Source organism: Myripristis murdjan, chromosome 14 (genome assembly GCF_902150065.1).
Source record: "Myripristis murdjan chromosome 14, fMyrMur1.1, whole genome shotgun sequence".
Lineage (NCBI taxonomy): Eukaryota > Metazoa > Chordata > Actinopteri > Holocentriformes > Holocentridae > Myripristis > Myripristis murdjan.
The window spans coordinates 29,342,565-29,359,921 of record NC_043993.1 but is presented as its reverse complement, the minus strand read 5'-3'; the positions used below and the strand labels follow the sequence as shown (position 1 = coordinate 29,359,921).

Sequence of the window (17,357 nt, the reverse complement as noted above, 5' to 3'; positions counted from 1 at the left end):
CGTGTCTTGAAATTTAAAAGATGCCATTAAAAATGCGATTGCTCAGGCAAGATTGCTTTTAATGTAAATGTCTGTTATTTGTTTACCCAGGTCTTTGTGTGTGTGTGTGTGTGTGTGTGTGTGTGTGTGTGGGTGTGAGTAAACATTCTGACTTGGCCTCTATATCCCAGGGATAGAGAGAGGAGGGAGAGCATTTCTCCCCAAATTTGTTTTAAAGTGCTTTTCCCACAATTCTCTGATATTTATATATGTATATGAAATTTTGCACATTTAGGACATATTTTTGAGGACTACACTGACCATTTGAATTCACATCTGTGCTTTCTCCACCACAGTGGCTGCCCCTCCACTTTGTTTCAGTGAGTTGCTTTCTGTTTACTGACTTTAAATACACCTACCAGTCCTAGCAGATATATTAGTGTGTATTAGGCTTCATACCCAAAAGCATGTTTATGTAAATGTGAAAACATGCTCCTAAATAGCTCCTTGTTAATTCAAGTTTGCAAATTTTAGCATCCCTGCTTACACTGAACTACATCAGTCCAAACTGTGTAGCTGAGAGTTTCATGTCCATGTGGACAAGTTTTTACAGTTTTTTTTTTTTTTTTTTTTTTTTTTTTTAAACCATACTTAATGCAATACAAGTGTAGGAAAAACAAACTGTATGGACTTCATTGTCTGTTACAACAGATACAGTCTACGCGAGCCGGCTTAGTTCAAAAGACCAACGGAAAGAGATCAACGGAAAAGACCGAAACAACACGAAAACAATCAGCATCAGATCCAACGAAAATACAAACATCTGTAAAGAAAATTATTCATTACCAAACGGAGACTCTAACCTAATACTCCCGAGTGGCGGTGCTGGTGCATGAAAGTATTGAAGACAGTTTTGGTGATTTTTCACCTTTTTCTTCTACTTTTAAGTCTGAATGAATGTGTTACACAGTAACGAGCTAACGGTGTAAACGCTCAACCAAACCAATTATAACCCTTTATCAGTATGTATATCTGATAAGTTTTATTTGTTTTGCTGTCAGAAAGTGTAGCCATCACCTGAATAATACCTGTAGTCTTATGTTTTGTTTGATTATTTTAGATTGAGTGATCGTTGGTTTTATGTTGAATGATAGTAATGTCCAGTTAGACGCTATCGGGTAACCATGGCAACACACTCAGCGGCGAGTGAAGTAGTTATTACCCTGCAACAACCATGCAACCTATATTGGAAAGTAACCAGTTCCTTTCAGTTGAAAAGACGTTTATTTATTTTCGGTATTGTTTATGGCCATTATGCAGGCCAGGTTTTTTTCCCGACCTATGAACCCGATGACAGCCCAGCAACGGACAAGGACCCACCTCTTCCGTGTAACCGCAACCAGCACACACACGACACCCCGATAGGATTTGATGGCGAGGTTACCCAAGGAACTGTAACCTGTTCAACACAGCTGGACCCTAATCTGCACAGTTTGGACAGAACGCACTGAACCGATATGAATTGGAATGGATAGAACAATTGAACTGAACTGAATTATATTATATTTAAGACATTTGGATGATAGAAATCTCGTTTATGAAACTGAACTGATTATTAATGTGAACATTCTGAATTTTGAATAGTTTGAGCATTTTGAATGCATGTATTTTGTTTCTTTTAATGGGTTGAAGAAAAACTATTTAATGAAAAAAGTCACAATAACAAAGAAAGAAAGATAGAAAGAGTTAACTCATAAGAAAGAAACAGATACAAATTAGGATTAAATAGCTGGAAATTAGATTAAACAATTTGTACCAAATAAGTTACTAATAAGAGCATAAAAGAACGGTTTTATATTAAATAAATATATATATAATCTGTAATATATAATAGGACAAGCAAACCAGAACACATCAACTAGACATTTTATTTATTTTTTTTAACATGAGAGGTTTATCAGAAAGAGTGTTCAAGAAATATATTGTATATATTTATTTCATTTATTTATTTTCCATATTTATTGATCTATATAACGTTTATTTTTCTTAAGTAAACCCCTGTCTCTAGTCTTGTTATTTCTAATTTATTTCACCACTCTCCTCGAACCTAGACACTGGTCCAGTAGCTGCATAATTGTGTTGCTGTAATAACAGTGACAACAGTGCTACACTCCACCTCCTAAGGGTGAAGGCAGGTAGGAGGAAAAAGCTGAATAGAAGAGCAAAGGAGAGCATAGCATCCGTAACATCCATACATGCATGGGAGTTTAACAGTGACCATGGTATGCAGGAATTTGACGGCGAGTCTTAAAGTCTTGACACTTTAATTTGCATTTTTGGCTTTGCAACAGAGCTGTAAGCTGTAAATCTGTGTCTGTTCAGCCTGCAAGTGAATGATGCTTCAGTTCCTGCAGGGGAAAATAAAAAAAAGCCTAAATTTACCTGTTTAACTGTTGATGAGGATGTCCACTGTCTTTTTAACAGAGCATGGATACATGTCTTTTACTGCTTTTACTCAGCTGTAAAAAAAAAAACAAAAAAACATTTCACTCTGTGATAAATTCTGTGTCAAAACCATTATGTTATATGTTTACTCAGCACAACATATGCAGCCTTACAGCTGCTACCTTTTAACAAAGTTTATAATGTTCAGTTTGTGTTGATATTGTGTAAAATGTGTCAGTTTAATTCTGTGTTTATTATTGAGGTTGTAGTTTGCAGAGGTCTTGTACTGGACTACATATATTGAGAGGTGTTTTTCATTTTTTTTGTCCTCTTTATTTATATACATTGAGGGGGACAAAATAGTGGAAACAGCTCTCAATAAAATGCAGTCCAGTTGAACAGCAGCACTAACTATGAGCTCAATGCCAAACATAGAAGTGAATGAACACCTCTATTGCTGTGACAAAAAGAAATCTTGAGCATTATAGGAAGCAGGAAAGAAAACTTTATGGTACAACAGTTGGATTGGATTGGATTAGACTGAAGGGGGTAACCAATAAAATGGCCACTGAAATAGTTATTAAAACCAACTTATGATGATTGCATAAAGACAAATGAGTTTGAATCTACATTTTTATTTGTTCATGGGTCCTTGAACTGTGCAGAGTTGCCATCTACGGTAAAACAAACATAACGACCAAACAAAATTAATTTGTTGTCATAAAAGTTCATGCATGCGGCTGGCTAAAAAATGAAAAAAAAGTCATGATTCTTGATGTGCAGAACACCACAGACTCACTCAGTACTGACAGTGAATGAGTCACCATGTTCACAGTGCCTACCCTATGGTGCCTACAAGAAGACGAGACCTGCGCCCGCACCTCTCGCGACATCAGGCGTTGCTTAGTAACCAACGGCAACATTTCAGTTTTGACTCCAACAACTCGAGTTAGATTACAAAACTGTGGCTAAAACATCACTGAATAGTTGGACAACAACAATGGAGGTAAGCTAAGTGTTTTCACAAAGTATTTTAGTCTCACTAACTACAGTTTTTCACTAAAGTTAGTGTCGTCAAACGTCGGGTTAACTAGCAAAGTGAATAGAACGCTGGTAAAAGAAGTCAAATTACAAAAACACAATCCAGACAGACGTTAGCATAGCAGCAAAGACAAAGTGTAAATTTAATAAATTTAATTCAAGGCCATAGCCATCATTTCAATAGTGATTTAGGGTTAGGGTTAGGGTCACCTTTATTGTGTCTATATATAAATCCTTGGAAACCCGAGCAAATTCACTTGATTTCTTTCAAAAAGTCTACATTTAAAATTACGTAACAAGAAAAATTGCCAAAATTGCTTTATTTATTTGCTGTATTTGCCACCATACCAACATTTTTAAATAAATAACAATTAAACTACCAATAAAATTGCCACGAAATTATTAGTAAGAAAGAAAAAGAAAAAACTACCATAAGAAAATGACCATGAAATTGGGTAAATAAAATATCAGAAAATTACGTTTATAATTATTATATTTGCATATGTGAATTTAAATGACAATAAAATGCCACCAAATTACCCCCCAAACTTGTAAGATGAGTAATTCTGTGATGACAGTTTAATAATTTCATGCCAATTGTCTTGTACTTTATTGGTCATTTTCTCCTATTTTTTCATTTTTTTTGGTTATATTTCAAGTAATTTCTTGCTTGTTTGCTCATCACCTTTATACCCATGTTTTTTTTTTTTTTTTTTTTTTTTTAAAGAAATCAAATGAATTTGCTGAGGTTTCAAAGAGTTAAATGATTATCTCACACGTTTATTGTTAGTTGCGATGCTTGGTAACACAGTGCAAGTCAACGTTAATTTATATGAGTCGTCCAAGAGATGACACAGACAACCTCACACCACAGCAATGTTCAGTAAAAACTGTCTTTTCATGAAGATAGGACCAAACTGTCTCACATTCCCAGCCTTGGTGCATTTTCAGCTGCAGTTTTATTTCTCTACTTCCCAGAAAGCAGAGCAGAAAGAGGAAGAGGACATCTTCAGGTCCTTGGAGAATGATTTCCAGTTGGTCCTCTGTGAGCTGATTGGCGACAAGAGCCTGGACAAGTTCCGCGTGGAGTATGAGAAGGTTGCTCAGGCCTTGAGAAAGTCCCACGACAGCGAGAAGAGGCTGATGGCCAAATGTAGGGAGCTGACTGTGGAGATCAAGTCCAGCTCCACCAAAGCTGCTGCTGCTCTCAGGCAGTCCCAGGAAGACCAGGCAGCACTTACATCTCTGAAGAAGGTAAACTGGCAGAGCAGAAGAGGCTACAAAGCAGTTTAGAACGAGATACAGTTTAGTTTAGTTTTACAGTTTATACAGTTTAGAACGAGAAGGGGATATTATGGTTCATAAAAATGATTGGAAAACTAAGAGGTGTTTGGTAGATGATTTATGTGCTATTGAGGTTATGTTTGATCTTTTTTTCTTCTTAGATTTCATTCAGCCAGCAATCTAAGATTCTATTGTTTTCTCCCTCTGTTCTACATTGTAGGAGGTGGAGAAAGCATGGAAGATGTTTGATACAGCTCAAGATGAAGTAAAGAAGCATAAGGAGGTCATTCTGAGTTTGCAGCAAGAACTCAAAAACAGCAAAATGAATGAACAACATTCTGGCAAGTCTGAGGGCCCAGAGGACAGGTTAGGCCACTGTGTTGAAGTGGCAGGCGTTTATCATAAAGATAAATCCACTGTTTAATGACATTTCCCTTTGCTCTCAAGTATGTACTATAGATGGACCAAGGGACTGACTAGGATTTGTTTTCCAGTCTTACTGAAATCCTGAAAATGCTGGAGGAGGGGACCGAGGAGAGGGATCAGTTGCGGACAAAGTTGGAGACTCTGGAGGAGAAGTTAAGCAAAGCCAAGGTCGCCAAGCAGGAGGTAGAGTCCCAGAGAGAGGCCGACCAGCAGAATATCTTTCAGGTACATTACAAGCCCTTGTCACACTTGCATTCCTCAGCCCAAGGCTAACTAAGCCCTGGGTTAACTGTAGCCCACAATTTAGGTCAGCTTCCGTTCACACTCTTGTAGCACAATTTTTATTGGACAACAAACATTCTGTTGCTTCACATTCATTTGAACCTCAATTCACACCACAGACTTTAACGCTGACTGTTTGGGGACATTGCCAGAAAATCAGGGATAACCATGATTTTCATTTTGCAGTAAGCAATAACAAGAGTAATACACAACAAGATTTTGTTATGCTTGTGCAAATTATGTTCTCTACATACATATATATGCATAATTATAATAATAAAATATAAATCCATGATTATGAATACTGTATGAACGATTATGAAAATACCATTAATACAAGAATATAACAGTGAGGGAGATACTGAGGGAAAACTTGTAAAGCATGAGCATGTGAATTAAACTAATAAAAAAAAACAAAACAAAAAAACTACACACCTTATCAATTATATCAGATATATTGCAGAGATAAAAAATAGTGCCACTGGCCATTTGGCTAAATGAAATGCAGAAATGAAAATTTAAAGGACTGAAATGATAGTTTGTATTTGATTAAGTGCTGAACAGTGGCAGAGATAAAGGATACCTTACGCTGGAGATAATACAGCGAGGAGGGTAGAAACTCCCAGTGTAGGTCAGCCCCTCAGGCGGAGCCTCCAGCTGGACACACTGCCAACCTTTGTATGTCTCCAAACTCAGCTACAGCAGGAGTACCAGGTACAGCACAACAAGTGGTACCAGGAGATGCGTTTGAGGGAGAAGCTGGAGAAGGAGGTGAAGCAGCTGCACGTCGATATAGAGGCCAGCGCCGCAGAAGCCGAAGCCCAGATCCTGCAGGTTCAACGGGCCAGAGAGGAGGAGCAGAAAGCAGAGCAGAAGCTGAAGGAGCTGAAGGTGAACAAAAGGGAGGGACAACAAGACACAGACACACACAAGCGGTCCCTTTTCCCTGTCCATCACATGAATGTCAGTCAGCTTTTGTCTTTCATGCATATTTATGGTTTGCCATAACGGTATTTTATAAATGGCTATTGGTGAGCTAACTTGGGAGTTTTCAAACCTTTTCATGCTCTAGAACCCCCAAGATCACATTCAATAAGCCAGAGATCCCCACTTGAAGTTATTATTCCCCAATGGGACCCAACTTTGGTTTTGTTAAATATTAAATGCTTATGAAAGGTGTTTGAATGCTTTTAAGAAATCTGTTGCAATCCAGCATCACTGGTCAGTGTTGACATATATGATTTTAATCCTTAGTAATATAGTTTTGTTGTGGTTTAAAAAAGAAAAATGCAAAATTTCCCAGCATCATTTTCTTTTGTATTAGTATTTTTATTATTATTTTTCTGGTAGTTTTTATTTTTATTTTTTAATTTTTTTCAAGTTTTTTGACTAATATTCTGGTAATTTTTGGCTAATTATCTTATCGCATTTGTCCCATGTTTTTGAAAGAAATCAAGTGAATTTATGCACATTTCAAAGAGCTAGATTGTTTCAGTGTCATGCTTGAACACTGACCAACAGTGGCGAGATTAAATTAGAAAGAAAAAAATGTTCAAATGATCCCTCATGCATTCTCTGCATTTTAAGAATTTCTTGTGATTAGATCAGAGTGAAATTAAAGTATTCTTCATTTTGCTGAGGACCCGCTGGAATCCCCTCAAGGACCCCTTAGATCTGCTTTAAAAACCTTTGAGCTTGTTGTTAAAAAAAAAAAAACTCACCAAACCTTGTTTAGTTTACTTGCTTCTTCTTGCACACACTGCCCTGCTCCTCCATACAAACACTTTTGTTTTGAGCCTGCCTTTTGACTTGTGCATCTCATCTGATTCCATATTGTTTGCCCCATCCCTCAACCCTCTCTTGGTGTTGGCAGCTGGAGAATGAGCAGCTGATCAAGGAGATGGAGCAGGAGCAAGCGAAGACCAGCAAGCTGCAGCAGGAGAGCCGGCAGCTCTCTCTGGCCCACAAACAGCTGAGATTCGAAAACCAGCAGATTACTGATGACCTGAAGGTACACACTGACCTGCTGACACACACACACACACACACACACACACACGCAATCATGAGCAACAAAGAAAAGCCTCTGTTCCACCCCTCAAATGCTGTGAAGCCATTTTTCTCTTTAGCTTCAGAACTAAAGATTTAAATTATTTAATTTGAAATAGACATTAATAGAAGGGCTTTTGACTTACATTAGCAGAGGATACATGCCACTGGTTGATTCTGTCATATGCAGCCACAAGAGGGCACTGTGTAGACACAGTTCATCATGTCATGAAACAAGTACATGTTGAAGTTTCCTCACCAGAAAAAAGGAGATTAATTTTGCCCCAACCACTTAACCATTAATGTACTTCCAGCTAATACTGAGAATGGAGGGGTTCCCTCCCAGAAACACAGTGCACTATCATCCACTTTTATTGCCTAAAAATCCCACAATAAAATTAGTTTTCCATCTCTTCCACTACTGCGCTGCTTCTCTGACCCGTCAGATGAAAGAAGACGAAATGAATCAGATGCGTCTGGAGATCGCCAAGTTAGCCAAGACGAATGCGGCAACCCAGAAAAAGCTCCAGCAGGTGGTGGATGATCAGGCGGATGTGGATGAATTAAAGGAGACGCTAAAGACGCTGAAAAAAGGCAAGGGAGACACGCACATCACAGACACACACACACACACACACACACACACACACACACACACAAACATAAAGTGAGAGTGATACATGACATGAACCATCTCCTCCCTCTTTGTCTCATTGCTCCCTGTCAAAACTGCCCTATGAGAACCCACTTTGACATCTTCAAAGAAACTTTTTGTGCCACTGATATCACTATTAAGAAGGAAAAGGTCAGGTACATAACTACATACTGTATGAAGAATATTTCTGCTTATCAATCCAAAGCAAAAATCAAATGCTTAGTGTGACATGAGATACGGACAGTATAATATCATGAATTAAAGATAAACTGTGTTATGATATAAGCACAGGTAGTGGTGGTTTTGCCTGCTGGGCATTTTTGCCTGTCGCACCTCCGACGGTGCCATTGAGCAGGCTGCAGGGTCGTCAGCCGGGGGCCACCCTTCATCAATGTTTTGCTCCGTTATCCCCGGAACATCTCGAGGTGGAGGAGCCATGGTAGGGACGTCTCCCTACCGCGCCCTGCAACCTGCCTAAGATCCTTCTTTTCCCCACGCCTTGTCTTTCCTTCGGAGCCAGAGCCAGAAGCTCCCCTGCTCAGCCTCCTCAGCAAGGTCATGGAGAGCTTGCTTCCTCTTGGAGCCTGTGACTCCAAGGGTTTTCAGGAGCCGCTGTACAGATGCCCCGGTGAAGCCTCTAGACCCGACCTCCACTGGGAAGATGAATACTCTCCACCCTGCTTGTGAGCATGTTGCTGATAGATCCGCATACTTTTCCTTCTTTCGCTTGTATGTGGCCTCCATCTGTTCTTCCCATGGGATGGTCAGTTCAACCATGATGACTACTCTGGCAGGTGCTGACCAGAGCACAATGTCTGGGTGCAGGGCTGTCATCGTGATCTCTTCAGGGAATTTCACATTCTCCACATGTAAGCCCAAGTGATGGTCCTGTTGGTCGCGGCCTCCCAAGTGGTCCATCTGCCTTGCTGTTGCTGGCTCACCGCTATGATATTGTAGTTTTCCTCCTCCATTCTGGCAACTTCAGAGATTACAAGATCTTTCCTCTCGTTCTTGGTGGGTTCAGACCATCTCTTTGGCGCTGCTCCCCATCCTAGGCCAGCTCTGCCTTGCTGTGTGAAGTCAACGATATCCTGGTGCTTAAGCTGAACTATGGCCTGGTCTACTGCTTTGGTTATGTTCCATTTGTGTCCTGTGCGAACCTGAGGTTTGGCAGATTGAATAGCTGGGTCCGGTGAGTCTCTCAGCTCAAAGAGGAGTCTCACCTTCTCATTTTTGTACCCCAGGTTGATGGACTGTAGGGGGAATTGTACAGTGTTTCTCCCGAAGAGTGCCGCGTTGGAAAGGCATCGGGGGAGGCCGAGCCATTTTCTGATGTAATTGTTGGCCTTTGCCTCCAGCTTCAGGACCGTTGTCATGGTGATGTCGCTCAATTTCAAAGGCCACATTATGTGGTGGTACAGTGTAAACCGGTAACACCAGAGCTTGAATTTCCCTGGTAGGGGGCACTAATCTATCTTGTGCAGGCCGTCCTGAAGTTGACTTTTGATAGCTGAGGCCATGCTCTTGTCAGAAAGGTCGGCTGTCCCGAAGCTTCTCACTGGTTCCTCCGCAAGAAGAGGGATTCTTTCGCCATCCACAGTGAAAATGATGTTATCATTTTGGCAGCTGGTGTTGACGTACTTGTTCGCCAGGCAGTAGCTTGTTGTTCTTCTGGCCAAGATGGAGAAAAAGTTCTTCCCCTCCACATTCAGCAGGGCTATGCCTCTGAACTGGCTGAGGTTTTGTGAGTCTTCTTCCTTTGGAATGAAGGTGGTAACAGCTTTGCACCATGAAAGTGGGATGGAATGAGTTTTCCAAGCTGCCACCGTGAGTCTCCAAAGCACCTTCAGGAGCCCTGAGCAGTCCTTGCCTTCTCCCTATTGCTTCTTCACTTCTTAATCCTCTCAGCTCTCCTGAGGTGTGCAAGTCTTTCCTTGATCTTGTTCCAAAGGTCCTTCAATCCCTCTTTTTCTTCTACCTCCGCTCTACTCCATGCTTTCCTCAGGAGGTGTCGCTCTTTTACCAGCTGAAAGATTTCCCTTTCACATCTTCCGCTTTGTTTGGGAGCAGGCATCCTCAGGGGGCCACCCTTCATCAATTTTTCGCGCCATTATCCCCGGAACATCTCGAGATGGAGGAGCCACGGTAGGGACATCTCCCTACCGCGCCCTGCAGCCTGCCTAAGATCCTCCTGTTCGCTTCCTGTTTGCGGGTCTCCAGTACCTCCGCCAGCTTGCGCAGGACTCTGGCGTTCCACCACCTGAACCTGCCCTGAGACAGCGCTGTCTTGCAGCCAGAGAGGATGTGCTTCAGGTTTGGGTTTAGGGAGTTACAGAGATGGCAGAGTTCTTCTGTGCCATACCAGGTGTACACGACATGATTAATCTGTTAAATTAAATTTTTAGCCTAAGATGAAGTACAAAATTAAACTTAAATGAATGCAATGCAGCCTTACAATTGTATAGTTTTAATTTCATAATTGGGATGAAAAGATAGACTATTATACATGAACTGTTGCAATTCAAATCTTGAGAATCAATCTGGTTCAGCAAGTGTCGTCATCATCTCTGTGGACTTAGACTTTCAAATACTCTGTGTAGTCATCTCTCTCTCTCAGCTTTTTGTGTGATCTGTAATTCTCTCTTGTTGCTTTGTGCCTCGCACTTCATTTTATCACACTGGCACACTCACAGAGGAAAACTTGAAGGTTATGAAATGATCAAAAACAGTTGGGTTTTGCTCATTAAGACATACTGTTGCCTTTTGTCGCTAACCGTGCAGAACTGGAGGCTTCCCAAAAGCAAGTGGAGTCTGGCAGGAAAACCACAGACGAGCTGATCCGAGAGAGAGACTTACTGCATAAGGTATGTGCTGCGCTGTCGGCCGCTGGAGACAGAGGTGAGGGTGGGGGGTCGTGGGGGTGTAAGCCTGTCACTTCCCTTCACCTCCACTAATTCTTCCAGCAGTCCCAGCAGATTTTGCTTTTTGTTAAAGCTTCCTAATTGCCCTTCAAGGCTCAGTGTGAGCTGCCCAAGACGATCTAGCTGCAGACCTCCAGCGTCAGGCGTCTTCCGGTGCAGGCTCCCGTCTCAGGCCAACCTCCAGCGTGAGGCCGGTTGGGACCGGAAGCACGCACAATAAATTCCAAAATAAAGCCACCTCCAGTGTGAAGTCGTTTGGGACAGAAAATGGAGGAGCATGTGTCTGCAGACCCGGAGACTGCAGATTCAGGCCCGCAGTTTTGGGACCCGCAGTTCTAGGCCCCTCACAGCGACACCTACTGGACTGGACCCGCAGTACAGGACCCGCAGTTCTAGGCCCCTCGCAGCGCCACCTACTGGACTAGACGACTGTAAAACTGCACCGCGGTCCCTGCAGTTCTAGGCCCTTCGTTTTTCCGCTATAGCGCCACCTATTTCATCGGAGACAAGTAATGACAGATGATCGGAGTGCAAGGATTCAACGTGGAGTCAAGTTATGGAATGGCCTTAGTGATGATTTAAAATTGTGTAGCTCTCTGTTGAGGTTCAAAAAAATATTGAAAAGTAGAATAATAAAGCATTACAATGTAAACTGACTGCAATGTGAAATTAACCCTTGTATAGCAGCATCTACCCTTTCATAAAATTATGATTTTTTAAAATCAATTTTTCCAGGGTTTTTCGTTCCATTCTATTTATTAAAATGTTTTAAATTATTTTAAATCATTACTTAATCAAATATTAACCCTTTACATGCCTGTTTGTATCATATACTACTAATTAAAATTTGTGGAAAAAAACATATACTGAAACTTTGTCAACATACTAACAGGTAATGAGATTATTTTACTATTATTATCCCAGTGTGACATGGGTTGCCCATCACCCACAATATTAACTTTGGTGCATTATTTATTTATTTATTTATTTATTTATTTTTTGCGAGAAATGAAGTGGCGACTGTGAAACAAACTCTGTGGTCTGTTCGCTGCTTTCAGAGCTGGTGTGAGGAGAAGAAAGAGACTGTTGATTTTCACCCGATCTCAGCGTCTGTGTTGCTTGGCAACCATTCTGCCCACTTACTTGCTGGATTGCACGCTATTGTTTGGTGGAAGAGTAAATACTTCTCAATTTAAGCAATAAGCCCCGAGAAGCAGTGGGTTACAGTGATTTCACAACGGCTGAGCGTTTTGCCGTTGTAAAATCACTGTAACCCACTGCTTCAAGGGACTTATTGCTTTTATAAAACGGTTACCCTCCATATAGCCCATAAAATAATCACACAAGAAAAAAAAAAATCAATAATTTATTGGTAATAATGCCACAATAAAATTGAGAACTATTCATTCTTCCACCAAGCAAGACAGAGTGGACAGAACGGTTGCCAAGCAACACAGACGCTAAGATAGCTTGAAAAAGCGGCATATATACCAGCAGTTAAATCATCAACAACGAACGTCAAATTGATTTTGCCAGGCCTAGGCCTACAACATAATGTTTATCTGGTGCGTGTGTATATCTCCGAGACGGCTCTGATTCCAATGAACAAGCCAATAATGACATCCATATCCTTATTTATGCTGTTTAATTGGCATTGTAGTAAACTGTCAAGCAACTCCGTACAGCTGTATAGCAACTGCAGAGAAAAATGTCTGGCTACGCCCATGAAAAAAAGCCGTTAGAATCACAAGATCCCTGGCCATGTTTCCCCGTCTTGTCCATGCGCGTGCATGCAAGACAGTGCATGCACGCATATGTGCGTGCACGCACGGCTTTGCATGATTGTGCCTGTACACATAAGAGCAATGAAAAAAAGTCAGGGGAATCACACAGGCTCCTGTTCCTGCTCCTGTTGTGCATATGCGTGCATGCGAAAACATATTGAGGTGTGTAAGAGTTAATTTTGGCAAGGAAATTAATATATATATTCAAGCTGACAAAGTGTTTAAGTTTTGTTTACTGTTGCCATATTTACCATACTCATTGTGAGTATATTTAATTTTGTTATATGCTCAGTTATACCCGTTTTATTGCTAAATGTTGTCCAGAGTAGTGACAACTTCCGGGTGAAGAGGTAGACAGGTAGAGAGAAGGCGAGAGGGAGGAGAGCAGGAGAGACTGTGCCGTACTGCCGCCTGTTGCTTCATGTTGCTCACTAAAGTTATGAGAAGAGCTCAAGTGTTTGCTTGTTCATTCACACTCAACTTTCCACCCACGACGCTTACACTGGTGGCAGCGGTGTAGAGTTTTTGGGACTCTTTTCAACGGTGTGAGTAGCGTTGCTACCGTTGGCGTTCGGGAGCTAGCTACTAGCTACGTTAGCGGCTACTTTTAGCTTCGCCCTACAGTACAGTGCAGTGAGTTCGCTCGCCGCCGTTTCTTTGTTTTGCTAGCTTTCCAGTGTTGTTCAGCTGCGCATTTCGGTCGCCTCAGTCTGCCGGATTGCTACACGACCCCGTCATGTCTGACGAGGATTCACCCCGGTCCAGTGGCAGCCACCTCAACGCCGCGCCAGCGCAAGCTTCACCCGCCGGATTCCAGGGACCGCAACGGGGCATTCCATTGCCTCCACCGTTCTGCAACGACGGTCGTGAGTCTTTCCAGTTGTGGGCTCGCCGTTATGAAGTGATTCAGGACGCCCGCTACAGGGATAGCACTGTGGACTTGGATGCGGTATTAGCCTCGGAGTTGCCCACGAGGTTGCCGCCTGAACTGTTTATAGTGTGGGATAATCTGCCCCTTGCAACGCGGCGCTCTTATGCTGAAACAAAGAAATGTCTGCAGGCTGCTTTTGGTCAAAAAGACGTTATTGCCTCTTTTCAGACGTTTCCCAATGCTCGCCATAGGCAACCAAATGAAGCCATGGAAGTTTATGCTGCGGACATATGCAGACTTGTGAAGGAAGCTTTTCCAGATTTTGAGCCCAATGCCTGTGAGTACATGAAAATGTCTCGGTTTCTTGCTGGTTTGGATCAGGAGCTCCAAATTAAGTGCCATGAGAGAGGAGTGAAAACTTTTAAAGAGGCTTTTGAAGTTGCCACTCAAGCCGAACGTGCACGCCAGGCAGCACGGTTGGTAATGCCAATGTCTCCGCCTATTGTTACTGCCAGAGATGTCAGCATGGCCCAGTCAGTTAATTCAGTTTCTGATAATGACACTTACCTGAGGAATGCCGTTCAGGACCTTACTGCCACAGTCAGAGACCTGAGCAGAGATGTTGGTGCACTGAAATTGAAACTGGATGAACAAAGCGGAATGCACCGCCACGAAGGGCATGTGCCACGGCGCTCTCACCGCTCTCCTTCACCCTATGGGAGTAGTCCAGGGAGATACACTGACAAATGGGGGTCACGCTCTCCTATGAGACAGTCTCGCAACTCCTCACCAGAACCCAGCTGTTGGCACTCTTCCAGCCGTAATCAGAGTTACAATCAAAGAGATGATAAATATCAGCAGCCATACAGAGCTAACCAGTCGTCACGTCATGTCGAAAAAACAAGGAATCCAGACCCTTATGGTTACCCTGGCTACTATGAGGACAGGAGAGGACCTCGTCGCTCCCCTGCCAGACACCCCTATGACTCACATTACAGGAGCCCCAGTCCTCACCACAAACATGTCTCATTCCAGGATTATCAGGAGGATGGTCATGGATACCATCACGTGGAGCAGGACCGACGACACCGCTTCAACAATGACTACCGGGGCCCAGACACACCTCATCAGGGAAACGGACGCTAGCTGACGACACGGGGCGCTCTTCAGCTAGTTCGTCAGAAGCCCCACATGAAAGTGACAAAGGAAGGCCAGACAGCAATAGTGTGCCACTGCCCCCCAGTGGTGACCCAGATACTACACCTTCATCTATCGAAACTGAAAACACTGTTGCAGCGGTAAGCCAGATACCCTTTACTTCATATGTTAATGGACTTGTTGAGGGAACTGATACACATATTATGTTGGATACAGGCTCCCACATTTCATTTATCAGTGAAGCAACCAGAATGGCCATTCCCATACTGGCAAAGAGACCTCTGCAGAAGGATTTTGTGCTGTCAAAATCAGTGACGGGCCAAAGTTTAGACACTTTAGGCACCATTGATGTAACCCTTAAGTTAGGCACCCAAACACTACATCACACTATGCAAGTGATCAGGAATGTTGGCCAGGGCACCCTTCTAGGCTTGGACTTCCTCCAGCCCCATAATGTTGTCCTAGATATGGGTAAGGGCATATGTAGTCTCTATGGTCAGAACTTGCCACTACTTAAGACCACCCAACTAGCACCTGAGAGCTGTACAGCACGGATAATGGAGTGCATTACCGTTCCCCCATGCTGTGAAATGAACTGCAAAGTCTCACTAACTCCTTCTAAGATTACATCCAGCATCCCAGAATGCTATGATGGCTGTCTTGAACCACGCCAGCTGGATATTGATGGAATTGCAGTGGCACGCACCCTGACTACAGCGGCAAATGGTCTCACTGTGGTGCGCATCATGAATCCGACCAACGGCCCCATTGTTCTGCAGCCAGGTATGCACATTGGACAGTTCACCCCTGTGTCAGATGATGACATAGTATCAGACTCAGCCCCTGTATGCAATGTATCTGCCTGCCCTACACAACCGCCCAAATCACCACTTCATGCTGAACGCCCAACTGAACTGTCATTTGATGTTAAATGTGGGCATTTGTCAGCCATAGAGAGGTCACAACTGAATGACTTGCTCTTATGTTACCATGATGTGTTCAGTAAAAGCCCCACAGACTTTGGCAGGACTGACATTGTCAAGCACAAAATCAACACCAATGATGCACCCCCAGTCCGTAAACGTGCTTACCGCACCTCACCACAAATGCAAGAAGTGATTCAGTCACAGGTGGATGACATGTTGGAAAAAGGACTTGTTGAGGTCAGTCATAGCCCATGGTCTGCACCAGTGGTCATGGTTCGAAAAAAGGATGGCACATGGCGTTTTTGTATCGATTACAGAGGCTTAAACGCTGTCACCATCAAGGATGCACATCCTTTACCCAGAACAGATGACACCTTGGATGCACTGAGGAGCTCCTCAGTGTTCAGCACAATGGATCTCTCATCAGGCTACTGGCAAGTGCAGCTTGATGAGCAAGATAAGGCTAAGACAGCTTTCACAACAGGCAGAGCTCTTTACCAGTTTCGGGTGATGCCTATGGGCCTAGTGAACGCTCCCCCTACTTTCCAACAGCTGATGCAACTGGTACTGCAAGGCCTGTCATGGAAAACATGCCTTGTCTACTTAGATGACATTATTGTGTACAGCCCCAGCTTTGCCATGCATTTGCAACATCTGAGAGAGGTGTTTGATCGTCTGAGGGCTGCCAATCTTAAACTCAAACCCTCAAAATGCCACTTTGCCCAAGAAGAAGTGTCATTCCTGGGACATGTTGTCTCAGCAGCCGGCCTCAAGCCTGACCCCAGAAACATTCAGAAAGTTAGAGACTGGCCCACTCCTGAGAACCCCACTGAAGTCAGAGCATTTTTAGGCCTGTGCTCATATTACCGACGTTTCATCTACCAATATGCCTATCTGTCTGAACCCCTACATGGTCTTACTCAGAAAGGTAAACCTTTTGTCTGGACTGAAGTTGAGCAGAGTGTGTTTGACCAACTCCGTCATGCCCTGAGTAACACACCTGTCCTCTCTTACCCAGATTTTTCACGTGAGTTCCTGCTCTTCACTGATGCATCCAACACAGCTATTGGCTGTGTGTTGTCACAGATGAATGCCAATAATATGGAAAATGTGATTGCCTATGGTAGCCATGTTCTGACTCGGACTGAGAGACGTTGGTCTACCTATGATAGAGAGCTGTGGGCCATTGTGTGGTCCATACGCCATTTCCGCCAATACCTGACTGGTCACCACTTTCGCATCATCACTGATCACAAGCCCCTCCTTGGCCTGAGAAAAATGGCTTTGGACTGTGACCCAACTGGACGTAGAGCAAGGTGGGCTCTTGAAATGGACCCCTATGACTGGACAGTGGAATACAGGCAAGGAAGCAAACATGCCAATGCTGACTCTATGTCACGTCGTCCACCAACCACTGTAGTTGCTGCTTCAGTGGCCACAGCCAGCCAGGTGAGCTCTGTTTCTGTTTCCACACAGACTGATCACACCCAGACATTCACACAGACCCCAGCATCTGAGCACACTGTCAGCCCAGAC

At 43.1% G+C, this 17,357-nt stretch overlaps 1 protein-coding gene across 1 annotated transcript in view; it reads left to right on the top strand.

The window, feature by feature from the left end:
- The first annotated feature begins 3,424 nt into the window (after nucleotides 1-3,424).
- LOC115371007 (cilia- and flagella-associated protein 58-like) overlaps nucleotides 3,425-17,357 on the top strand; it is a 28,683-nt gene continuing 14,750 nt past the window's right edge. Inside the window, exons 1-8 of the mRNA XM_030068122.1 lie at nucleotides 3,425-3,430; nucleotides 4,444-4,719; nucleotides 4,970-5,115; nucleotides 5,244-5,400; nucleotides 6,154-6,348; nucleotides 7,331-7,468; nucleotides 7,953-8,100; nucleotides 10,943-11,025. Coding sequence (XP_029923982.1) covers nucleotides 3,425-3,430; nucleotides 4,444-4,719; nucleotides 4,970-5,115; nucleotides 5,244-5,400; nucleotides 6,154-6,348; nucleotides 7,331-7,468; nucleotides 7,953-8,100; nucleotides 10,943-11,025 — 1,149 coding nt within the window. The remainder of the gene's footprint in view (nucleotides 3,431-4,443; nucleotides 4,720-4,969; nucleotides 5,116-5,243; nucleotides 5,401-6,153; nucleotides 6,349-7,330; nucleotides 7,469-7,952; nucleotides 8,101-10,942; nucleotides 11,026-17,357) is intronic.